General features: G+C 41.5%; 1 protein-coding gene and 1 pseudogene across 6 annotated transcripts; both read left to right on the forward strand.

Annotated features, from left to right (window-relative positions):
- LOC103648737 (uncharacterized) overlaps positions 1-13,444 on the forward strand; it is a 71,540-nt pseudogene extending 58,096 nt beyond the window's left edge.
- Positions 8,296-12,702, forward strand: LOC118476324 (uncharacterized). 6 transcript variants are annotated; one of them, XM_035965299.1, is made up of 4 exons: positions 8,296-9,037; positions 9,928-10,127; positions 11,181-11,298; positions 12,383-12,702. In XM_035965299.1, exon 1 carries the CDS (start codon positions 8,456-8,458, stop codon positions 8,924-8,926), a length of 471 nt encoding a protein of 156 aa, XP_035821192.1. In that variant the 5' UTR covers positions 8,296-8,455; the 3' UTR covers positions 8,927-9,037; positions 9,928-10,127; positions 11,181-11,298; positions 12,383-12,702. The 6 variants fall into 6 exon arrangements, with proteins under 6 accessions (XP_035821192.1, XP_035821193.1, XP_035821195.1 ...); XM_035965300.1 differs by having other exon boundaries at positions 9,925-10,127; positions 12,383-12,623; XM_035965302.1 differs by having other exon boundaries at positions 10,027-10,127; positions 12,383-12,623.
- Positions 13,445-25,366: the final 11,922 nt, after the last annotated feature.

Here is a 25,366-nt window from a genome sequence, read left to right on the forward strand (position 1 = left end):
ACATACAAAATCTCAGACGTGAGCCCGAAAGGTCAGCCCCTTGCTCCAGAAGAGGCACTACCTAAGTTCCGGAATGCACTTGGGTTTTTAGTTAGAGATAATCTTGACATAACAATACGACAGTGGAGAGATGTGTCAGATGATGTCAAGAATCAAATATGGAATAAGCTATTAATGAGGTTCGTTCTGCCTCGGGGTTCAGAAGAACTCGTGAAGGAATACACGATGAAGCAGCTTGCGATAAATTTCCGAAACTGGAGGTCTGAGATGAACACAAAGTTTGCAAAGAAAGGTCTGGACCCGACCAAAAAATATAAAATCTCAGCAGGTCAGTGGGCAGTATTTTTAGAGCAGAGGAGCAGCCCTGATTTCATATCTATAAGTGAGGCAAATTCTGAACTATCAAAGAAGAACAAGTACCGCCACCACCTAGGCACAGGTGGTTACAAGCGTCAGGTTCCTAAATGGAGACAAGAAGACGCCGAGAAGAAGGCCGCAGGGTTGCCGACGCTGTCCGAGCAACTTGGTGAAAGGGCGGCAAATTGGCTCCGTGCTAGAAAACCAAGGGAAACCGAGACCGGTGTATCTTTTGATGATCCCATTGTCGAAGAAGCGGCAAAAAACATATATACAATGGCAGCTAAGCAGAGCGAAGGAACTTTTAAGCCACAAAGGGAAAGAGACATCCTAACGGCTGGTCTCGGTAACCCTGAGCATCCTGGCCGTGTACGAGGAATCTCGTCTAAGGAAGGATGGAAGGAAGGATTCGGACAACAGTGGGAAGGTCTGTACAGGAAACGTGATCGATACAAGCAAGAGATGGCAGATTATTTTAAGTTGGAGGCCAAGAAAGAGTTCAAAGCCATGATGTCTCAAATGCTATCGAATCCTCCTCCAGAATTGATGCAACAGTTGGCGAGTGCGATGTCTGTTCAACAGATGACCACTCCACAGCTACAAATAATTCCAGCAGCTCAACCGCCGGCTTCCACAGATTGTACGACATTACCAAGCTCTGTTGCTTCAACGGGAAATAAGGACCGTTATCCAGTTGATGACATCACAAGGCCTGTGGCGTGCACACTGGTTATAAGATATGGTATTAACAATAAACGTACAAAGATAGTAGCCACAGGCCTTGCGATCCCAGGACGCAAGTACCATGGAAACGATATTCCAGATGATTATTGCAAAGTAGAAGTGACGACGGTCGTCCAAGGATACGAGGACGACATGCTAGACATCCCTGGGCCCGAAGATATCGAGAAACTTGGACAAGCTATTAAGAATTTTATCCTTTGGCCTCGAAGGGATGTCGAATTGCTTGATTTGTCGAATTCGTCGCAGGCGTCGCAGGCCCAACCGTCTCCGCCTTCTCAAATTGCTGTTCCTATTGTACATCCATCCTCACCTCTTCAAACTTCACATGCTGCTCCTCATCCTTTTTCTGACCCACCGTCTCCGCCACAAGCATCACCATTCAGGGCTCCACCACCTTCTCCTCCCCATCCTCTTGGTGACCCACTGTCTACGCCACCATCAAGGGATCCACCTTCTCCACAGCCATCAAACGATCCACGGCCATCAAAGAAATCTAAACTTCCTATACCAAAATTGGTGTCCCCGTATCAGAAAAAGAAGAGTAAAGCTACTACTGCTGGCACAGTTAGGTTTTTGAAAGGGATTGGACGGAGCCTCACGTCACAAACTGTTGATTTGGCCGAGCACGAGGAGTCTGCAAAAAAGGCTGAGGCAACGGCCGCAAAGATAAAGAAGCCAACTAAGGCAGATTACAAAAACGTGCCTAAAAAATATGTGCCGGGCAGACCTCTGCTACCTCTTGACAAACTAAGAAAGGTCCCGGCTGGTGTTAAAAGGTTGCATGACTGGTACATGCGGGCATCATCGGTTGGCATCGACACAATCAGTGTGCATATACCAGACCATGCTTTTATTGGTTCGAACCAAAAGGCCGTTGTTACATTCGAGGACATGTGGTTAATGATGAACCTTCAGAGACTCGACGTGCAACTTGTAACGATGTTTGCATTGTAAGTGTCGCTCATACTTCCACATATGTGTGTTATTATTAGTGAGCTGTATAAAATTTCAATATCTGACATGCACGTGTGACTTGCAGAATGCAACATGATCAGCAGGAGATTCTTTACGGTACCAAGCCCAATGCTAGTGCCAGTAAAAGGGTTGGGTATCTCAACCCAATACTTATATCCGAGGAAAGCCACACTTTTAGAATCGGGAAAGACAACGATGAAATAAGGGGAAAGACGGACGAAGAAGTTGAGAAGCGTATAAAGGAAATGAAGAAGGATTTTGAAGCTCGATACGCCACATACATAGGACATGCAATGCTTCAATTTCAAGACAGGGAAGCCATAATGGCCCCGTACAACTTTAAGTAAGTGTGATTTTGCATAAATAAAATTAATAATTTCAATACACATGCATCACAAATTTGATTCGTACAGGGACCACTGGATATGCTTCCTCATTTATCCTAAGGTTGGAAAGGTGCTGGTGCTCGACTCCTTGAACTTCGACCCTTCGACATATGCAACATTCCTCAGCATCTTAGAGCTGTAAGCCTTTTCTATGCATGCATACTTTTATCGATTAAAATTTGAGAATAACATGGTGATTCTATTTGAGATCACAGGGCTTTTAGGTTTTATAAGTTTAAAGGTGGAAAGTACGACCTGTCGAACCAACGCGTGCCACTAGAAATCCATCATCACTGGCCGGTAAGTATGTGATTTTATGAATACATATCATACACAATGTTGCAACTAAATAACCAATCTCCCGTTATGTAGTGCCACAAGCAACCACAAGGATCAGTCCTATGTGGATTCTATGCGTGCGAGTTCATGAGAGTGAACGGACGATACGTCACGAACCCTGACAAGGTATTATTAGTAATAGTCAAGTATGTATTTATGTCATTAAAGATGCAAATGTGTATAAATAGATGATGTTTATAAAATTCCTTTACAGCAATTTCAACGAGGAAACCCGGAGAACTTGACCGAAGCTGCATTGTATGGCATAGTCGAGGACCTCTGCACATTCATATTGAAAGAGGTCATACCCGCAGAAGGAAAATATCACGATGCTTCCGGGACATTAGCTTTGCCAGAGTTTAGAATACTAACAGAAATTAGTAGATTATCTCTTAGCCGAGATAGTTATTAGAGCTTAGGTGAAAACTTATGATGTATAGAATGCATGAAGCATATATGGTTGTAAACAGAATACTTTGATGTATATAAATGTATGATAGAATTTAATTTCATGTTGCTTTCAATATCAATATAGATCTATATATATATATGTTTGTGTGTGTGTAAATAAATATATATATAATTCAGTATTGTTTGAAATTTTGAAAAAAGGCGGGAAAACTTTCCACTGGCGGCTAAATAAAGAAAACCGCCAGTGAAAAGTGCATTTTCACTGGCGGTTTTCTTAAGGAACCGCCAGTGGAAATGCACTTTTCACTGGCGGTTCCTTAAGAAAACCGCCAGTGAAAATGCACTTTTCACTGGCGGTTCCTTAAGAAAACCGCCAGTGAAAATGCACTTTTCACTGGCGGTTCCAAAATAACCGCCAGTGGAAATGCTGATTTCCACTGACCCCTAGCACTGGCGGTACTGAAAAACGCCTGTGTAAATAGGTTTAGAACCGCCACTATAGAGCTTCTGTGTACTAGTGACGCCTACAGGTCAGTTCAAGCATCCTTGCTTGATGTTCTAGCCTCCATTAGGTCTCCTGCTACTCGTAGACCTGTTCAATTGAGCTAAACTGCCCTGAGTCATCATGAACACTTCAAATTGTTCTCGCTTTCCGCCGTCATCGTGGACAGAGAGATTCCGACTCGGATTAATGCAATTGATGGAGGGGAAATGGCCGCCGAGGGTAGAATTCGGTGTCGGCCAAGTTAGGGCTCTGGTTATTAAGTATCCTAGCGACCTAGCCGATACAAGTTCACCAGAGATCAGCTCGTCGCTGTCCTCCGTCGTGGACCTAGCGCTGCGAAGAAATAGAAGTACGAGGGTCTTAATGCAATTGTCAGAGACACATATGAATAGTATAAAGGGTTCTTAATCGGTTATTCAAACAGTCGAGGTCCTCTGTGCAAAGTTAGCACCGCAGGCGCGCGCGCTGGCGCGTTCGCCTGGTTGTGGGCCGGATTGGGCTAGTTTCTACCCACAACTGTTCATAGTTTTCTCTTGTTCTTTTTCTTCCTGTCTTAGAAAATCCATAGAAAAATGTAGAAAATGATTAAAATATGAGATTAATTTTGTTGGACTCCTAAATTTCTATATTATTTAATAAAAATGGTTCCAAGATTTTTAGTCCAAACTAGGAATAATGGAGTATTTAAAATAGCCAAAACCTATACTCCTGGAAGTTTAGAAATTAATTAGTAACTCCAAAAATCACCAAACTTTTTGGATAAGCTTAAAATAATATTTAGAAACCTTGTTTCAAGTTTGACTTGCTTTGGACATTGTTTGATTCCTAAACCTAAAACCCTAGTCTTCTAGGTAATGTGTGCCCTCCGAAATAAAAGACTAACTCCAAAAACCCTAGTTCTCTGAAGTACCATGAACGAAATTTGTATTCAAGATACAACTTGATAAACCTTTCCTATTACTGCATTTTCATAAGCATTACATGAGCATTCATGGTTACATATGATATATATAGAGAACGAAGAAGAAATAGTGGTTGAAGAAGGAGTTGCGCCACCACCACCTGAAGACCCACCTGCCAGGAACAACTTTTACTTCGATATTTGTGGAGCAGAGCCCGACTCTCCTATAACACAAGGCAAGCCCCGATGCACTTGCCACCTCCTTGCTATTTTAAAATCTTTCTCACTTGCTTGATGCATTAGGTGATAGGAGTTGTGTGCTAAACAATTGATGCATTTCCTTCCTTGGAAGTTTGATTACCTTTCCTTGATCACCTGCTTTATAAAAAGGTTTTTCTTATGCTTAGTCTTGCTCTAGAAAAACAAAATGTTTTGTATTGACAAAAGATGATGCTTCTAGTGGGAAGGGATGTTTTCAAAAATAAAACTTGATGGTGGATCCATCATGGTCGTCATGGGTTCGACATCGGAAAAGATGTACCTCTGACAGGTACCAAACTTTGGGTTTTAAATGATAAAGCTGAGACCGGACGGGTGACTTGCACGAGAAGAGAGTCTCGGTGTAGTGTCTCCGTCTGAGTCGATTAAGGACCGTCTCGATGTAGGCTTGCTGATCGAGGACCTTTTAACTGGTCACATGCCTCATCATGGGTAAGCTTTGCCTCGGGCAGACTAATACCAGAATAAGACAACACACAATAGGAGTGGAGAGATGGCGAGAGTAGCATGTACCCTGCGTGCCAAGAGGCTGGACGGTGGTGTATTTGTGCTATCGGTTGGCGTGAACCTGATCTGGTCTTAAAAACCTCGATGGCGAGTTGACATATGCAAGGGTTAAGTGCTACATATGTCGTGATGGTTAAGAATCTCAAGAGTGAAGCCTCGGGAGGATGTTGTCCTCCTTTTAAAAACTTTAGACTTTTAAGCGGGAGGGGTTTTTGCCTCCCGAGTTTGTAATAATATTACTCCTGCACTCTTATGTATTACTGGTCTGTAATAACAACACTCTTTCTATATTTTAATAAGTTATTGTAATTGCTTCCACTCATTCGTTCCTCCGATGTGTTGTAATATCTGCATGACGGGTGAAACGCTCTTGGGAAAGGCAAGGAATACAGGGTTGGCCGAGGTCCGATGGACAAGGACAACTGTAGGTGGGCCTAATGACTTGGGAGGATCCGTCACACGGCGAAACTGAGAGCCTCCTGTGAATGCGCACACAGGGTTGTGCTACTCGTCGGATGCTGGTATCGAGGTCCTTAGTCATGATACATTATGGGATTACACTGATGTGTTATCTTCCGTAGACCTCTCCCTTGGAACAATTTCCATGTTGTTTATCAAGTGATCAAGCAACATCTATCATCTCTGTTGGATCAAAAGGGCATACCATTTTCATATGTGGTCTCTTTTCTTTTGATCTTAGTAGTGACTACTCATACAAGTTCCCTTTACGTCCTTTGGGTAAAGGCGAAGCCTTGAAGCTTTTTAGTGTTGAGAGACAGCTAATTAGCTCTCAAAATAGAGATTGGATTTTCTTGCCGCTGAGATGCAGGAGTTTGTTCATTCGCTCCCTTATTTAATCCATATATTCCCTGACCAAGTCAGTTCATCTCGCATGAAGAAATGGATGAACAACCTGACCGAATGGATTTCTACTCAAGTGCATGATCTCCTATTAACAAAAGTGATCTCTCGACCATTGGATTGCCGATGGATAATAAGAGGACCTGCTCGATGTCAAAAGTAGTTCAACAAGTTGGTTTTACTAACTTGTAACTGCCCAGTGATCAAAGGTTGAGTTTAGAGATCGTTTTATCGAGTTGTCTAAACTCACTTTTGTTCAGCCTATCCTGAAGAAAACCTTGTGAAGATCAAGTGAAGGTTATGAACATATGTGCAGATCTTGTGCCATATTGGATTAGATTATGAGCATATGCATCTTAACTTTACCTTGTTGGCCGAGGTACTTTGTCATCCTCAGCTAACTGTTAACAGCTAAACCACAGCTCTAGTCGTGCCTCGATCGCCTCATGTATGGTTTTCCAACGTGTGTAATCAAGACGAGCCATGATTAGTGCTGGACAAAATGGACTGGTTGCAAAGCCCGCATCTACAGATCCCTTCGCTGGTGATTTTTCGAGTCTCTATCATTTTTCTTGAACTTGGATTTTCTAGCTAACACGAGTTAACTGTGATGTTGTTCGACATCCACCCTCGTCTTGTGTGCTATGAATTTCCAGTGACCACTTGTTGGTAAACCTCTTTCTGTATGTTTTACCCAAGAGGTTGCATCTGATTTTGTTTGGGTAAAATCGCATATCTGTCGTTTGCTCAACAGACTCAGATAGTACAGTGTCATCAAAAAAAGCAAACTACACACATGTAACCTTATGTGTTCTTCTGGCAGATGTCGTCTCTATTGTTGAACATCTCTAAATTAGCTTAAGGCGATACATGATATATCCATTAGAGAAACAACATTCCTGAGACACTCGCCTTTTCTTGGAACTGCCTTATGTTATCGCTGATATGAACAGGAGTTACATGCTTTTCTATCTTAAAAGTCTTTCGCTCCGAATCTCGGGACGAGATTCTTTTAAGGGGGGAAGGCCGTAACAACCCAGGTGTTACTATGCGTTTAACAGTGACTATGGACGTAAGTACGAGATATCTGTGAGAACAAAATTCTCTATATCCTAACCATACTCGTCTATCAGTATTCTGATAGCACCTTCATCTATATCTATCTGGACTATCCAAAATATTTCGCGAAAGTTTAGGCTTCTAGTGTTGTTCAGATTGGTCGAGCACGCGACTGCGAATATGGAATTTAACTCAGCCTTGTAATTTTGCCCAAATAAATTTATTAGAATTCAACGACTAAAATGTTCTATGCAAAATAATCTATACCGACCGTTGTCTAAGAGAAATCATGTGCAAGGATGATAATCAAGTATTTGGGTTGTTAGCAGACGAAATTTATCTAGTTACAATTAAATCAAACTTGAACTAAATGAAACCAGAACAACGATTAGCTGATTCACTTTCATATTTAAAATCCGAGATAATTTGGACCAATATTGAGTAGTCATAATTAATCTATTTCCCTGTTCAGACTGCGGATAAAATTATCTGAATTCAACCGGATCTAATACGGTCTACAATATCGAAGCTGATCTCGTTTGGTTTGGTCCGTGTGTTTCTCGCCCTGATCTAAATTTTCAAATATAAATAACAGGTATGAATTCATCTGACTCCCAAGTTTTCACCAAATTAAGCATATCTAAATATTGTAGCCGATAAATTTTAGGTCCAATACATTATGTGTGGCGCAAACCTTAAGTCTAGAATCTAAGATTATATTTGTAATTCTGTTTAGTGAAATGAAAACAAAAAATCTTCTCTAGAATATCCTTAGCTGATTTTTTTGTCCAGCTCTTATCCAGAAATTGACCTCATCCTTGAGATATTCATGCACGACGTCCAGTTGACGTTGGCTTTTTGATCTTTTTCCTCAAGCTTATCTCCACATCGGCTTAACTGGTGATTATCTTCCCACGTACACTTCTCACATGTGGCAACCTAGGATATTTCTCCATGCCCCTACCCAGCCATTCCCCTAAAAATCTCCAGCCGTCTGTCTTGCTGCTCGTTCCTGCAGCTCAGACGTCGCCTCCCTTCTACCCCTTGCTCCTCAGCCAGGCTTGTTAGCCGAGCCCCTCCAACTAGCGTGCTAGACCTTTGACGCCGTTTCCCCGTCGTCCAAGCTCCACCATGCCCACACGTCCGTCCTGCTCCTCCATGCACACGCCCATGCATCCTTATCTCCCTGGAAACTTCACTCGTGTACGGCTCCCTGGTGATAATATTCAGCGATGCTTCGCCAGGGCACCGTTCCCCTGCGCGCTCGCTGGACGCCGTCGCACATGCTCCCTGCTCGGCCTCCCCGGCGTGCTGCTCCCTCGCCTTGGTGCCCCTGCGAGCTCCTTCTCTCTGGCCCGGTTTCCAGCTCGGGCCTCGCTAGATGCCGATGCCGCTTTTCTGACCTCGTCTCGATACTCAATCGCTGCAGCACGCCATGCCGTGTGTGCTGCACTGTCATCATTCGCTATCCTCATTTTTGCTAATTTTTCTCGTCGTTTCTCGTCTACAACCTTGTCAGCTCCTGCGTGTCGTGCGCGTCTTGTGTTCGGGTCGAGCCCCAGGATTTTGAGGAAAAGGAAGCTCCAGTGCATTGGCCGGTGAAATGAATAAAATGGATTTTGAAGAAAAGGAAGCTCCAATGCATCAGCCGGTGAAATGAATAAAATGGTGGTAATTATGGTCCTTGTGAAATCTGAGATCAACTTAGTCGCGGTAAGCTCATATATATTACTCTAGATATTTGATTTGATTTAATTTAGAGTGTGTTCTGTTAGTCAACAAATTTTCGCATAATTAGAAATACTTTTCCTTTAGTGAAATAAATAACTTAAAAAAACAATTAAATTGTTACACTAGCTTTGAATTTTATGGAGTCCATGGACCCAATTCTCAATTTAATCCATGGTGGCGTTTTATGTTGGCTAGAGTCATATTTTAATTATTTGATGGAGTCAATATTCTGCGTTAATAGTTAATATAATCGGTCTATGTCTGTGATCGGTAAATGACATATTCAGATATTGATTAGTTAGATTAATAGTCATGACTAAATGTTTATTTTTACCTTGGTTATGATTACCCAAAATAATTAGGAAGCGAGTAACCTTGATAACTCTATTTCTGTAAAAACGGAGGACTACCGGTGGAGAATGCGCATAAGCGCTTTAGATCTTTGGTTGCTAGGAAAGCGATTTCATAGAACTTTATGATGTATGATAACGTTCTACTTATTAGATTATGGATAAATAAGATATTTTATTTAGTTCGTGTATTATGCATAATAGTCTAGAATAATAATTATAAAAACTAATTAGTGGACATTGTTTTTTAGTGTTTTAAATCTTTAGGATCTAAGTGGTTTACAAAGTTGATTAATATGTTTCTATCCTTATTCTGAATTATTGGTATATAAAAATAGTGAATTAAAGTTTGGCGAGTTGTTTGACATTGGACTCAGTTAAATTAAAATAGCGTGGACATGCATGGTATTTAGTACCATCTCGACACCTAGTAATTTCTTTTAAGTGGTATTATGTGCCTCGCCATCAAGTGTTCAGTTTTCTACTGTGTTCACCTTACCGTGGCCATGATACTCGAAGCAGTGACACACCAAGATAACACGTGTTATGTGCTCTCCATCAACAAGTGAAGCTCACCGAAGAAGGATCATTAACTCTACCGGTGTCTACTGCTCAGAACAGGGTCTCGCTGCCGCAGAACGTTGTCGCAGACCGCTTCACCGTCGACCCTTTGAACTGCGTCATCCCCGGTTAATCTCGCGCGCGTACCGACAGCTTCGAAGGTCAGTGATACTCTCTGCACACTTAATTTGAACTCTACCGCATGGAAGCTATGGGATTGAGCTTGTCGGACCCGCTATTCCGTCGTCGCTGTCGATAACTGTGCTCCAGTGTCCCCGCTGCCGAATTAAACACGTGTCTACGTTCACCGTGGATCAGAGCCTGTGTCGATGCCCTCGCCGTCGTCAATGAAGCGCCACCGTGGTCGATCTGGCGCAGACCGCCGGAGTTCTGCACTGCGGCGTTGTGGCTAGAACTTTGTAAAAGAGTGGAATCTGAGGGACTTAAGTGAATCTGTCAGTGAGTAAGATCAATAGTGGCAAGGACCGATGTGGATTAGTTTGAGCGCGAAGGTCCTTTTTGCAAGATGTGTGGTGCGGTCGCGGGCTGTTCATTGTGGGCCAACTCTACCTGCCACTGGGTCGGCTGGGCTAGGTTTCGGCACAGTACTGTACTCAGTTTTGTTGTTTCTTTTATCAGCAAACTTGTAAATTGAGCTAAAAATCATAGAAAATTCCAAAAATCATGGGATAAATTTTGTTGGATGTCTAAAATCAAGAGCTCTCTGGTAAAGTTGGTTTTAGGATTTTTAAAGTAATTAGAAAATATTAAGTGAATTAAAGGTGCTTTCGGAAGGACTGTTTGGATTTTAGAAATAAAGGTACAATGCAAAAAATTATGGAAATTTTTTAGTAGCCTTGTTTTGGACAGTGGAGGATGTGGTAAAGGTTTGAGGCTGTTTGGAATCCATTTTCTCTAAAAACCTTGTAAACTCCAAAATTGAGTGGTTAATCCCTAATCAAGTGTGGGTTAATGTTTTGGAAAGGAGATAAGTTTACCTAGTGAGAGTTGCTCTTTGGATGAAGGAACCAAAGGAAGATTAATCCATAAGTAAGTTCAATTTGGCCACTTTTAGCAAGTGTTGGTGGTGTAGAAGCATGTGTGTACTTGTCATATGCTTTAGTTTGTGATGTTTAAGTTCCCCACCTCTCCTTATAAGAGTTTGCATGTAATACCATTACATAAGCATTCATATATTTGTAATTGACTTGTAGAACACCTAGATGAGGTGGTACTTGAAGAAGTCTACTCCAGTGCCTGCTCATCAAGTGGATGGAGCTATCTAACTAAAGGTTAGGTATAAGGATCTAGAATCTCTTCTCTGCAACAAAGGCAAGCCCCGGTGCATTTACCCCTTCCTTGTATTTTTAAAAAGACTTTTATATACTTTAAGTCTAGTGAAATGTGCATTAAGTTTATAGGAATTGATTGGAAACTATTGGATGCATTGACTACCTTGATATCCATTCCTGTTATATATACTTCTTTCGAAGTATCAAATATTGTTTACAAAAATGCTTAGCCCTGCTTAGATCTGGTGGATAGAGGTTGTCTTTTGCAATAATGCCTAGCTCAGGGGTTATCCTGAGGACGGATGGCTTCTACCAGCAAGAATATTTTCATTGGGAGCATGGTGGGATCTTACTACAAAGTTCCCTATAATGCTCTTTTCATCCTAAGGAACACAAAACAATCCTAAGGATGGAAGTACTTAAATCGAGACTTGGGCTAGGAACAGGTGATGCTCCTCCCAGGTTAATTAAGGATTGGATGCGTATGTAGGCCTGTATGATCAAGGACTATCTTAACTGGCCACATGCCCTGGATATGGGACAGGGTAAGCTTGAACCCCTCTATTCCATACATGAAAAGACAATCGCGCACTGGGAGTGGAGAGATGGCGAGAGTGACACATACGCTCCTGGCAAAGGACCGCCTAAAAGGGGTGGTGTGCTCTCGGGTGGCGCGCACCTGTTCATGCAGTGGAGGATCCGTGGGAATTGTAGACATATGCAAGAGTTACGAGAAACATATGTCGTGTGGTTAGAGATCCTCAGCTGAGTAAATCGATTCGGATCGTCGTTATATCCCCGGAAAGTGGAGACTTGATCTCTGTCCTTCAACCTAAGTCAGGATGTAAACATTATGAATAAAAATGATGTTGTATTGATGAGATGCTGAAATAAGACTAGATGTAACCAGAGTCTATTAATATTTAATCTGGCGTTAAAATATTGAAAGTAAGGACTCACTTTAGTAAGCTATTTCTGCAAACGTATCTAAGTTGATTCTTGCTAAAGCCTTTTCCTTGATTCCTATTTAACCAGCATATCCTTAAGAGTCATTTTTCCTTAGTCGGGTAAGACTTGCGAAAGTGCACGCCGTACTTAGGGTTTTCGAACCCATGTTGTTGTAGGTGATGAGGAGTACTCTAAGTGTTCCTGTGGCTGGAGGGCGTTTCCAGTTCTGGAGGAAGACTAGTTAGGCTAGTGTATAAGCTTTGGAGGGTTCCTACCGTCCTGCTTTTGTAATAAGTTATGCATTTTGAGTATATCAGGACTTGTAATAAATGTAACTCTTACTATGTGTCAAACGATTTTTGTTTGATTTCAAACTTTACCAGAGTATGTTCAAGGTAATTTGGCACCACTTTCATATTTGGGTTTTGTAGATTTGAGTTTTGGAAAACAGAGAACACGGCTGAACTTCATAAAGGGGTAAAAATTCAGTTCTGAATTTTCTGAATTTCCTTTTTGAAAGTTTAGCTTGAGGGGTCTATTTGAGAATTTTGCAAAGCTCCTCTGATCAAACTTTCTTACTACATTTTGTAGTTTATTTAGTGTACTTTAACTTTTTATTTGGTTCTCATCATAATTTTGTGTTTTTCAAAATCTTTTTACAAGTTTTCCCTTTTTGCACTTAAATGGCCTACTTAGGGTTATTTAGGGTTTGTGAATTCTTCTCACCTTGAGGTGCATGATATGATTAAGGCACAATACTTAAGATGAAAAAGACTTAGTTAACCTTTGTTCCTAATTTTTTATGTCCTTTTCTCAATTTGGTTCACATGTGATAATGGTCTTGAGTTACACATTTGCCTTGGCATGCTCAGATCAGTTTGGAAAGATTTGTTTTATTTGACAAAAATGTATTACAACCACCAAAGTCCCAACAATTATTTGAGGTGATTATTAATAATATACTTCAGAGATACAACAAAAATATTATTGAAACGATCCAATGTTTATTATCTCTTGTTGAAAGGTCAAATGATACAAGGGTGCAAAACCTCCTTTTAGGAAGCCTTATATTTGCGCTTTATGTAAAAAATAAAGTGAAATTATGTATAAGTGCGTGTTTGAACCTTAGTTATTGGCTACACATTCACACCCACCTAATCAATGGGAAACAAAATATTATTTTGTGCTTTATTAAAACAAAATTTATCTAATGTCATATATAAAATTTATAGTAATGCACGAGCATATGACTAGTATGTATTTAATTTGTAGTTTACAGTATAAAAAGGTATTTGGAGAAAGAGAAAGAACACCATAGATGTAAGGTAAGAGGATATATCCATAATTTAAAGTATTTTTAGAGGTAACTGCTATGGTTTTATGGTGCTTGTAAAGCTTTTAGAAAGTTGCAGCCGACGAGGAAGACCACGGCACATGTGCGCTCGTTTGGGAGCGGCAGGCAATAGGCGGTGGCGCAACACCGGCACTAGGGGGAGGGCATAGACGGGCAACGCGTTGCGTATGAGACGATTGGGTGATAGTGCACCGCGCTGAGGTGCGGTGCGGCGGGACGGGACGCCACCAGACAGAAACAGCACGGCAGCCGCTAGATGGCGGGCTTGGCGGCGCTAGGGTGAGGGCGAGAACAGGCGGCGCTGGGAGGAAGAGGAATTGATGTGAGTGGTGTCAGCAAATACTCCAGCCGCAGGACACGGCATCTCAGCCCATGAGCCGAAACGCACCGATCGGGCTCGTAGTCCAAGCATAGAAACCTCCTACCCAGAATGGGCTAGATTCACCCTAGAAGACCGGCTCATCTCCAGCAGGCCGTTTATAGTTATAGGGTCATGTAAAGTACTATTTTGTACTATAGATTACATTGTTTCTAGAATAAAATTTAAAATAGAGAGTAAAATAGGGAGTCTGTTGGAGATAGTCTAAAGCTTTACGAGCACCCTAAAACCACATCGGTTACCTCTAAAAATACTCTAAATTTAGAGACATATCTTCTTAGTCCTACCTTTATGGTATTCTTTCTCTTTCTCCATATACCTTTTTATACTCTAAACACGAATTAAACACATAATTAATATTTACATACCCTTTTAGAATATGACAAATACATATGTGAAAAAATCTAATTTAAAATATGTTAGGAATATAGGTGTCGTTTGGTTCACGAAATGTAACATAAATTGTAATGGTAACGATTCACACTCGAATACCGACGGTAACAAATTTAAATAAAGAGGTATCCATTTGTAGTGTAGTATCGATTATGGTTGGACTTAAACAAACATGATCTAACGTTATTGGTTACCCATTACGTTACCAATATGTGAACCAAACGACACCATAGTGTATTATGTATAGGGGATGAATTTAGATAGAACCGTTGTAGGAGCTAGGCTTTAGGGGATGGAGGATGGTGAAAAGGTGAGATTTAGGGGTGTAGTATAGAGGGAACCGTTGAAGACAGCCTTTTTCGGGTTGACCGCCAGCGCCTGCATGGCTTTTGCAGTTGTTTGGTTCTGTTGACTAAAGCTTAGTTTGTGTCATATAAAATATTTTAATATTTGAAAGGGAAATGTGCCATTGCGCCATTTCTATATTATTTTGGTGATTAGATGGTCAACACATTTTGTTTAGACCAACATAAGAAATGAGCATAGGTACATTAAGTAAATTAAGCTCGGAAGAGGACTTAGTGCAAATCTATATGGACCAAGCAAAAAGGTAAGCTCTAGACACTTAGTTAGTTGTTTTGTGTGCTAATTATATTTGTCTAAGTGATAGGGACTTTGTGAAGTCAAGTCAAAAGGAGCATATGAGAACAAGAAAAAAAGAAGAAAGTGTGATGGGATGCGTAGCACCGCACAGTCTGCTGCCACCCACCGGACAGTCCGGTGTGCACCGTACCGTACGGTGTGCACGGACCGTACGGTGCTGAAAGTCGCTTAGAGGGGGGTGAATAGGCAAAACCTGAAATTTATAACTTTAAACACACGCTACAAACCAGGGTTAGCGTTAGAATTAAATTCAAGTCCAAAGAGAGGGGAAAACAAATCAAACAAGAATCAAGCCGAGTGAACACGATGATTTTGTTTTACCAAGGTTCAGTTCCAAAGAACATAGTCCCCACTGAGGAGGTCACAAAGACTGGGTCTATTTCAACCCTTTCCCTCTCCCAAACGTCACTTAGGCCGAGTGAGCCTTCTTCCTTAATCTCATGGGTCACTAAGACCCCGCAAGGACCACCACACACTTGGTGTCTCTTGCTTCGCTTACAAATCACTTGAGAATAAGAATGGGAAAAGAAAAAGGCCAATCCAAGCAACAAGAGCAACAAAAGAACACACAACGCCATCTCTCAAGTCCGTAATGGAATTGAGTTGATTTGGAGGCTTAGAGAGGATTTAATCTATTTAATGTGTCTTGGAGTGGAGTCTTTTGTTCTTGTATTGAATAAGATGTTTGGAATGCTTGGATGGTTATGAATGAGGTGGTTGGGGGGTATTTATAGCCCCCAACCACTTCCATAGCCGTTGGTGAAGGCTGCTGGCGATGGGCGCACCGGACAGTTCGGTGCGCCACTGGACACCCACTGTTTATTGTAAGTTCTCCGCCACGTCAGCAAACTGTTAGGGTTTGGAGCTAATCGACCGTTGGAACCTTTGTCTTCTTGCGGCACCAGACAGTCTGGTGCAACACCGAACAATTTGGTGCCCTCTGACTTCTGCGCTCTAACTTCTGGCTTGCACTGTTCATCGTGGCAGGTGCTTTTGCAGTCGACCGTTGGCGCGTGAGAGTCGTTGCTCCGCTGGCTCACCGGACAGTCCGGTGGCACACCGGATAGTTCGGTGAATTATAGCGGAGCGTGCCCTAGAATTTCCTGAGAGTGGTTGGTTTGGAATTGTATGGCCTGGTGCATCGGACACTGTCCAGTGGCACACCGGACAGTCCGGTGCGCCATTTTTCAGCACACTCAAGTCCATTTGCTCCAAATGAATTGTGACCCCCTAACTGATTTCTTTCTTGGTTTGTGTTGAACCTTATGCACCTGTAATACATGAATTCTAGACAAACTAGTTAGTCCACTTGTTTGCGTTGGTCGTCAACCACCAAAATTAATTATAGGAAATGGTTAACCCAATTTCCCTTTCAATCTCCCCCTTTTTGGTGATTGATGCCAACACAAACCAAAGCAAATGTAAAGTGCAGAAATGTAACTAGTTTGCAATTGAGATGACTTGTGCATAGGTTACTTAGAATTGAACCAATTGAAAGTATCACTAAGAATGAGTAAGAGTGAATGGATTGGCTTTCTTTTATTTATTATTTCGGACCACATTTGCACCACTAGTTTTGTTTTTGCAAATCTTTTGGAAATCTTTTCAAAAACTTTGCAAATAGTCAAAGGTATAGGAATATGATTGCAAGAAGCATTTTTAGGATTTGAAATTCCTCCCCCTGTTTCAAATGCTTTTCCTTTGACTACATAAATGCTCCCCTAGAAATTCTCCCCTTAGCTTTCAAGAGGGTTTTTGAAATAGACACCCAATGAAATTTATACCAATTGAAATTTTGCCTACTAATGTGAAGTTTTGAAGATATCAGTTTGGAAATACCAAATGATATATTAATTGAGAGTTTTCTTCACATACTTCACATACCAATTGAAAAAATTCATGCTTCTTTGAAATTTTTTTGAAAATATGGTGGTGCAGTCCTTTTGCTTTGGGATTAATACTTTCTCCCCCTTTGGCATTAATTGCCAAAAACGAAGAACTTGAGAGCCCTGTTAGAATTTTCTCCCCCATTGGGGCCTAACAATTTTTCCCAAATGGTAAAGTAAATATGAGTGAAGAGTCATACCATTGAGAGTTTGTGGAATACCGACAAGGGGTAAATGATACCGTTAGAGTTTGAGTGGAAGCGTTGTCTTTGCCGAATTTTCCATTTCCCTTTCAATCTATGACTATGTATGGAAATATACTTGAAAACACATTAGTCGTAGCCTTGGTATAAGAAGAATAAGAAATAGGCATTTGTATCAAATGAAAGATATATGATCATGGGTATATGAAATAGCGATGTGTGCAATGTTTCAATTAAAATTCCGAGAATCAAGTATATTTAGCTCATTACTAAGTTTGCTAAAATTTTATCATCTAGTGGCTTGGTAAAGATATCGGCTAATTGGTTGTGAGTGTTAACATAAGCAATTTCGATATCCCCCTTTTGTTGGTGATCTCTCAGAAAGTGATACCGAATATCTATGTGCTTAGTGCGGCTGTGTTCAACGGGATTATCCGCCATGCGGATTGCACTCTCATTATCACATAGGAGAGGGACTCTGCTCAATTTGTAGCCAGTCTCTATGGGTTTGCCTCATCCAAAGTAATTGTGCACAACAATGGCCTGCGGCAATGTACTCGGCTTTGCCGGTGGAAAGAGCTACTAAATTTTGTTTCTTTGAATCCCATGACACCAGGGATCTTCCCAAAAACTGACAAGACCCTGATGTACTCTTCCTATCAATTTTACACCATGTCCAATCATCATCGGAATACCCAATTAGATCAAAGGTAGATCCCTTAGGGTACCAAATCCCAAACTTAGGAGTGTAAACTAAATACCTCATGATTCTTCTCACGGTCCTAAGGTGAACTTCCTTAGGATTTGCCTGAAATCTTGCACACATGCATACTGAAAGCATAATATCCGGTCGAGATGCACATAAATAGAGTAAAGATCCTATCATCGACCGGTATACCTTTTGATCTACGAATTTACCTCCCGTGTCGAGGTCGAGATGCCCATTGATTCCCATGGGTGTCTTGATGGGTTTGCCATCCTTCATTCCAAACTTCTTAAGTATGTCTTGAATGTACTTAGTTTGGCTGATGAAGGTGCCCTCTTGGAGTTGCTTGATTTGAAATCCTAGGAAATACTTCAACTCCCCCATCATAGACATCTCGAATTTTTGAATCATGATCCTACTAAACTCTTCATAAGTTGACTTGTTACTAGACCCAAATATAATATCATCAACATAAATTTGGCATATAAACAAGTCTTTTGCAACAGTTTTAGTAAAGATAGTAGGATCGACTTTACCGACTTTGAAGCCATTAGTGATAAGAAAATCTCTCAGGCATTCATACCACGCTCTTGGGGCTTGCTTGAGCCCATAAAGCGCCTTTGAGAGTTTGTGAACATGGTTAGGGTATTCACTATCTTCAAAGCCAGGAGGTTGCTCAACATAGACCTCTTCCATGATTGGTCCATTGAGGAAGGCACTTTCCACGTCCATTTGATAAAGCTTAAAGCCATGGTAAGTAGCATTGGCAAGTAATATACGAATTGACTCAAGCCTAGCTATAGGTGCATAAGTTTCATCAAAGTCCAAACCTTCGACTTGTGAATAACCTTTGGCCACAAGTCAGGCTTTGTTCCTTGTCACCACACCATGCTCATCTTGCTTGTTGCGGAATACCCATTTGGTACCTACAACATTTTGATTAGGATGTGGAACTAAATGCCATACCTCATTCCTCATGAAATTGTTGAGCTCCTCTTGCATTGCCACCACCCAGTACAGATCTCTTAATGCATCCTCTATCCCGTATGGCTCAATAGAAGACACAAAAGAGTAATGTTCACAGGAATGAGCAACTCGAGATCTAGTGGTTACCCCCTTATGAATGTCACTGAGAATGGAGTTGATGGGGTGATCTCTTTGAATTGCTTGGTGGACTCTTAGGTGTGGCAGTCTTTGATCCCTTATTTCTTGATCATCTTCCTTGTCTTGATCATCTTCATCTCCCCCTTGATCCATGTCCTCTTCTTGAGGTGGCTCATCCTCTTGATCTTCATCTTCATCATCTTGAGCCTGATCTTCATCTTGGGTAGGTGGAGATGCTTGCATGGAAGTTGATGGTTAATCTTGTGCTTGTGTAAGCTCTTCGGATTCCTTAGGACACACATCCCCAATGGACATGTTCCTTAGCACAACACATGGAGCCTCTTCATCATCTAGTTCATCAAGATCAACTTGCTCCACTTGGGAGCCATTAGTCTCATCAAACACAATGTCACAAGAAACCTCAACTAATCCAGTGGATTTGTTGAAGACTCTATATGCCCTTGTGTTTGAGTCATATCCCAGTAAAAAGCCTTCTACAGCCTTAGGAGCAAATTTAGAACTTCTACCTCTTTTAATAAGAATAAAACATTTGCTTCCAAAGACTCTAAAATATGAAACATTGGGCTTTTTACCAGTGAGGAGTTCGTATGGTGTCTTCTTGAGGATTCGGTGAAGATATAACCGGTTGATGGAGTAGCAGGCGGTGTTAATCGCCTCAGCCCAGAACCGGTCCGGTGTCTTATACTCATCAAGCATGGTCCTTGCCATGTCTAGTAGAGTTCTATTCTTCCTCTCCACTACACCATTTTGTTGAGGTGTGTAGGGAGAAGAGAACTCATGCTTGATGCCCTCCTCCTCAAGAAATCCTTCAATTTGAGAGTCTTGAACTCCATCCCATTGTTGCTTCTTATCTTTTAGATTCTCAATCCGAACTCATTTTGAGCTCTTCTTAAGAATCTCTTTAAAGTCTCTTGGGTTTAAGATTTTTCCTATAAAAAGAATACCCAAGTGAAGCGAGAATAATCATCCACAATAACTAGACAATACTTACTCCCATCAATGCTTATGTAAGCGATAGGGCCGAATAGGTCCATGTGGAGTAGCTCAAGCGGCCTGTCCGTCGTCATTATGTTCTTGTGTGGATGATGGACTCCAACTTGTTTCCCTGCTTGGCATGCGCTACAAATCCTGTCTTTCTCAAAATGAACATTGGTTAGTCCTAAAATGTGCTCTCCCTTTAGAAGCTTATGAAGATTCTTCATCCCAACATGGGCAAGTCGGCGATGCCAGAGCCAACCCATATTAGTCTTAGCAATTAAACAAGTGTCTAGTTCAGCTTTGTTATCATTAAAATCAACTAAATATAGCTGACCATCTAACACTCCCTTAAATGCTATTGAATCATCACTTCTTCTAAAGACAATAACACCTACGTCAGTAAATAGACAGTTGTAGCCCATTTTACATAATTGAGAAATAGAAAGCAAATTGTAATATAAAGAATCTACAAGAAAAACATTGGAAATAGAATGGTCAGGAGATATAGCAATTTTACCCAATGCTTTGACCAAACCTTGATTTCCATCCCCGAATGTGATAGCTCTTTGGAGATCTTCATTTTTCTCATAGGAGGAGAACATTCTTTTCTCCCCAGTCATGTGGTTTGTGCACCCGCTATCAATTATCCAACTTGAACCACCCGATGCATAAACCTGCAAAACAAAATTTAGGCCTTGTTCTTAGGTACCCAAACAGTCTTGGGTCCTTTGATGTTAGAAACAAGCACCTTGGGTACCCAAACACAAGTCTTACGACTCTTATGTTTGCCCCCAACATATTTGGCAACTACTTTGCCTGATTTGTTTGTTAGCACATAGGAAGCATCAAAAGTCTTAAATGAAACATTATGCTCATTTGATGCAGTAGGAATTTTCTTTTTAGGCATTTTAACATGAGTGGTATGCTTAGAGCTAGAGGCCTCATTTTTGTACATAAATGCATGGTGAGAAACAGAATGAGGTTTCCTAGCATGAATCTTCCTAATTTTGTGTTTGGGATAGTTTGCAGGATATAAAATGTAACCCTCACTATCCTGAACCATGGGAGCTTTGCCTTTAACAAAATTAGACAGTTTCTTAGGTGCATTAAGCTTGACATTGCTCCCCTGTTGGAAACCAATGCCATCCTTAATGACAGGGCGTCTCCCATTATAGAGCATGCTTCTAGCAAATTTAAATATTTCATTCTCTAGTTCATGCTCAGCAATTTTAGCACTTAATTTAGTTATGTGATCATTTTGTTGTTTAATTATGGCAAGTTTATCATCCATAGCTTCAATATTAACATCTCTACATATAGTACAAATAGTAACATGATCAACACTAGATGTAGAGGGTTTGCTTGCATTCAATTCTTCAATCTTAGCATTTAATTTATCATTCTCAATTCTGAGACTAGAAATTGAATCATTGCAAACATTCAACTTTTCAATCTTAGAAACTAAACTAGCATTCTCAGTTCTAAGACTTGAAATTGAATCATGACAAATGCTAAGCTCCTTAGATAAGTTTTCGCATTTTTCTACTTCCCGAGCATAAGAATTTTTCAATTTAACAATTTTTTTATTCTCTTTAATAAGGAAGTCCTCATGGCTTTCCAAGATATCATCCTTCTCATTAATGGTTTCTATTAATTCGTTTAATTTTTTCTTTTGGTCCATGTTAAGGTTGGCAAAGAGAGCAAGTAAATCATCTTCATTATCACTAGAGCTACCCTCATCACTAGATGTCGTATATTTGGGGGTGGCTCTAGAGTGTACCTTCTTCTTCTTGCCATCCTTAGCCATAAGACACTTGTGGCCGATGTTTGGGAAGAGGAGTCCCTTGTTGACGGTGATGTTGGCAGCGTCCTCGTCAGAGGAGGAGTCAGTGGAGCTCTCGTCGGAGTCCCATTCCCGACATATGTGTGCATCACCGCCCTTCTTCTTGTAGTATCTCTTCTTCTCCTTCTTCTTCCCCTTCTTGTCTTCGTCCCTGTCACTTTCACTAGAAATTGGACATTTAGCTATGAAATGACCGGACTTACCACAACGGTAACACACCCTCTTGGAGCGGGACTTGTAGTCTTTTCCCCTCCTTTGTTTGAGGATTTGGCGGAAACTCTTGATGATGAGCGCCATTTCCTCGTTGTCGAGCTTGGAGGCGTCGATTGGAAGCCTACTTGATGTAGACTCCTTCTCGTCTTCTGTCGCCTTGAATGCAATGGGTTGCACCTCGGGTGTAGAGGTGGTGCCTTGCTCCAAGTTGACAATGTGTTTGGAGTCTTTGATCATTAGTTCAAAGCTCACAAACTTGCCAATAACCTCCTCGAGAGACATTAGTTTATATCTAGGATCCCCACGTATTAATTGAACTGGAGTAGGATTGCGAAATACGAGGGATCTAAGAATAACCTTGACCATCTCATGGTCATCCCATTTGGTGCTCCCGAGGTTGCGCACTTGGTTCACCATGGTCTTGAGCCGGTTGTACATGGCTTGCGGCTCTTCTCCTTTGTTGAGGACATCCCAAATTTCTCTGGTGCTCTTTAATCCTTGCACCTTGTTATACTCCTCTCGACACAAGGAGGCGAGGAGTATAGACGTGGCTTGGGAGTTAAAGTGCCTAGTTTGGGCAGCCTCGTCCGAGTCATAGTCCTTATCCCCCACCTTTGGTACCTGCGCTCCAAATTCAACAATGTCCCAAATGCTTTCGTGTAGTGAGGTTAGATGGTGCCTCATTTTATCACTCCACATGCAATAATCTTCACCATCAAAATATGGTGGTTTGCCTAAGGGTACAGAAAGTAATGGAGCACGCTTTGAAATACGAGGATAGCGTAGGGGCATCTTAGTATACTTCTTGCACTCATGGCGCTTAGAAGCAGTGGATGACTCGGAGCCTTTGTCTCCTTGCAGCACCGGACAGTCCGGTGCAACACCGGACAGTCCGATGCCCTCTGACTTCTGCGCTCTGTCTTCTGGCTTGCACTATTCATCGTGGCAGGTGCTTTTGCAGTCGACCGTTGGCGCGTGAGAGTCGTTGCTTCGCTGGCTCACCAGACAGTCCTGTGGCACACCGGACAGTCCGGTGAATTATAGCAGAGCGCGCCCTGGAATTTCCCGAGAGTGTCTCGTTTGGAATTGTACGGCCCGGTGCACCGGACACTACCCGGTGCGCCATTTTTCAGCACACTCAAGTCCATTTGCTCCAAATGAATTGTGACCCCTAACTGATTTCTTTCTTGGTTTGTGTTGAACCTTATGCACCTGTAATACATGAATTCTAGACAAACTAGTTAGTCCACTTGTTTGCGTTGGTCGTTAACGACCAAAATTAAGTATAGGAATTGGTTAACCCAATTTCCCTTTTAGGTGCACGGTCCAACCAATTGGCCGCTCTCGAGAATTTCAGCCTACATCGGCTATAATTCACCAGACCGTCCGTGCGGAGCGCCGGATAGTCCGGTGTGCCAGCTAGCCAATGACTAGGTGCCACGTCGGCCGAGGGCCAACGGTCACCTGGAGCACCGGATAGTCCGGTGTCCCCACCGGATGGTCTGGTGCCCTCCAGAACAGGAAACCAGCCACTCAGCCGATTCTCTTCCCGTGCACTGTTCACTGTCCGGTGTGCACCGGACAGTCTGGTGCACCCGCGGACAGAAGGCAATCAAAGCCTACCAAATGGAGCTTCAACGGCTCCTAGGTCCCTTGGGGCTATAAAAGGGACCCCTAGGCGCATGGAGCACTACACCAAGCATCCTTTAAACATCCTAAGACACAGAGACACTGCGATCACATTAAAGATTTGACAGTTTGAGATTTGAGCAAGTTCTTGAGTTGTAGTTTCGTTGTGTTGTTTCTTGTGCCTCTCTCTCGACTTGCGAGAGTGTGTTGCTGTGACTTTTGTCTCTTGTGTGTGTTTCTACTCCCCCTTACTCTTGAGTTCATTTGAGATCAAATTGTGTAAGGCGTGAGAGGCTCCAAATTGTGGAGATTCCTCACAATGGGAAAAAGTTGAGATAAGAAAGAGAACTGTGGTACTCAAGTTGATCAGTCGATCGCTTGAGAGGGGTTGAGTGCAACCCTCGTCCAATGGGACACCACAACATGGATTAGGCAAGCATTTTACGCTTGACCGAACCACGGGATAAATTCGTCGTGTCACCAGTCTTTATACCTTATAGTGATTCTAGTCTTTCGTATAGTTCACTTCACTTCAAAATTGGTCTAAATTTAATACTCACTTTGTGAGAGAAATTAAGTGAAGAAGTTCTCTCCTCTTATCCTCTTCATTTGGACTTGGTTTTCACTTTCACTAATCCAATATTAGTCCAAGTTTGTTTTGTTGAGTTAATTTTTACAAGATCACCTATCCACCCCCACTCCTCTAGGTGCTCTCAATATTAATTATAAGACTATCTCTAGCAGCTTACTCATCCCCATACACATGATGACTTAGTGTCAAGATCAAGTTTCACACACATGATGACTTAGTGTACAGAAAACAATGTCACATCTTTATTATTTAATATTATTTCTTTACAAAATAACAAAATAAATTACACCATATGATGACGATAACCCTCCACAATCACAGTTGACTAGGAGACGATGCCCTAGATCTCTCCGAACTCATCATAGTAGTCCTCCTCTAGTAGTACCTGCTCTTGACTTGGTGTGATTATAGCAAGGGTGATCTCCCATATGGTCATCGCTTAGCAAGTGTGAAAAAAGTGTAGTGTAAGGCTTACCAAGTAATGTGGTGGAGGTTGAGTGTTGCTTTTAATTTTTGTTGGTCAAAATTTTATTAGCAATTACTAAGTATAGGTAAATACCAACCCACTTAGATAATATATTATTATTGAAACATCCCACGATGCAATGCATGTCAAGTTAAATTTAATTCCATAAGTTACTCATGTGAGGGTCCGAGTCGCTCATGATCGTGAGCACGGCTGATATATCAGTTTTACACTCAACAGAGGTGGCACATCATTACCCACATGTCGTGTTTTTTAGAGCACCTAGAGGGGGTGAATAGGTGATCTTGTAAAAATAGCTCAACAAAACAAACTTGGTCTAATATTGGATTAGATATATCAAGAGCCAAGTCTGAATGAGTAGGAGTGTGAGGAGAAAACTTCTTCACTTAATTACTTTCACAAGGTAAGTATTGAACTTAGAGCAATTATATAAGTGAAGTGAAACAGAGAAATCACAATAAGATAGATACAAATAACACGACGAATTTTATCATGTGTTCGGTCAAGTATAATATACTTGCCTACTCCACGTTGTGGCATCCCAATGGACAAGGGTTGCACTCAACCCCTTTCAAGTGATCCAAGAATCAACTTGAATACCACAGTTCTCTCTTTATCTCAAGTTTATCCTATTGTGAGAAATCTCCATAATTTGGAGTCTCTCACGCCTTACACAATTGATCTCGAATGAACACCAGAGTAAGGGGGA

Source organism: Zea mays, chromosome 2 (genome assembly GCF_902167145.1).
Source record: "Zea mays cultivar B73 chromosome 2, Zm-B73-REFERENCE-NAM-5.0, whole genome shotgun sequence".
NCBI lineage: Eukaryota > Viridiplantae > Streptophyta > Magnoliopsida > Poales > Poaceae > Zea > Zea mays.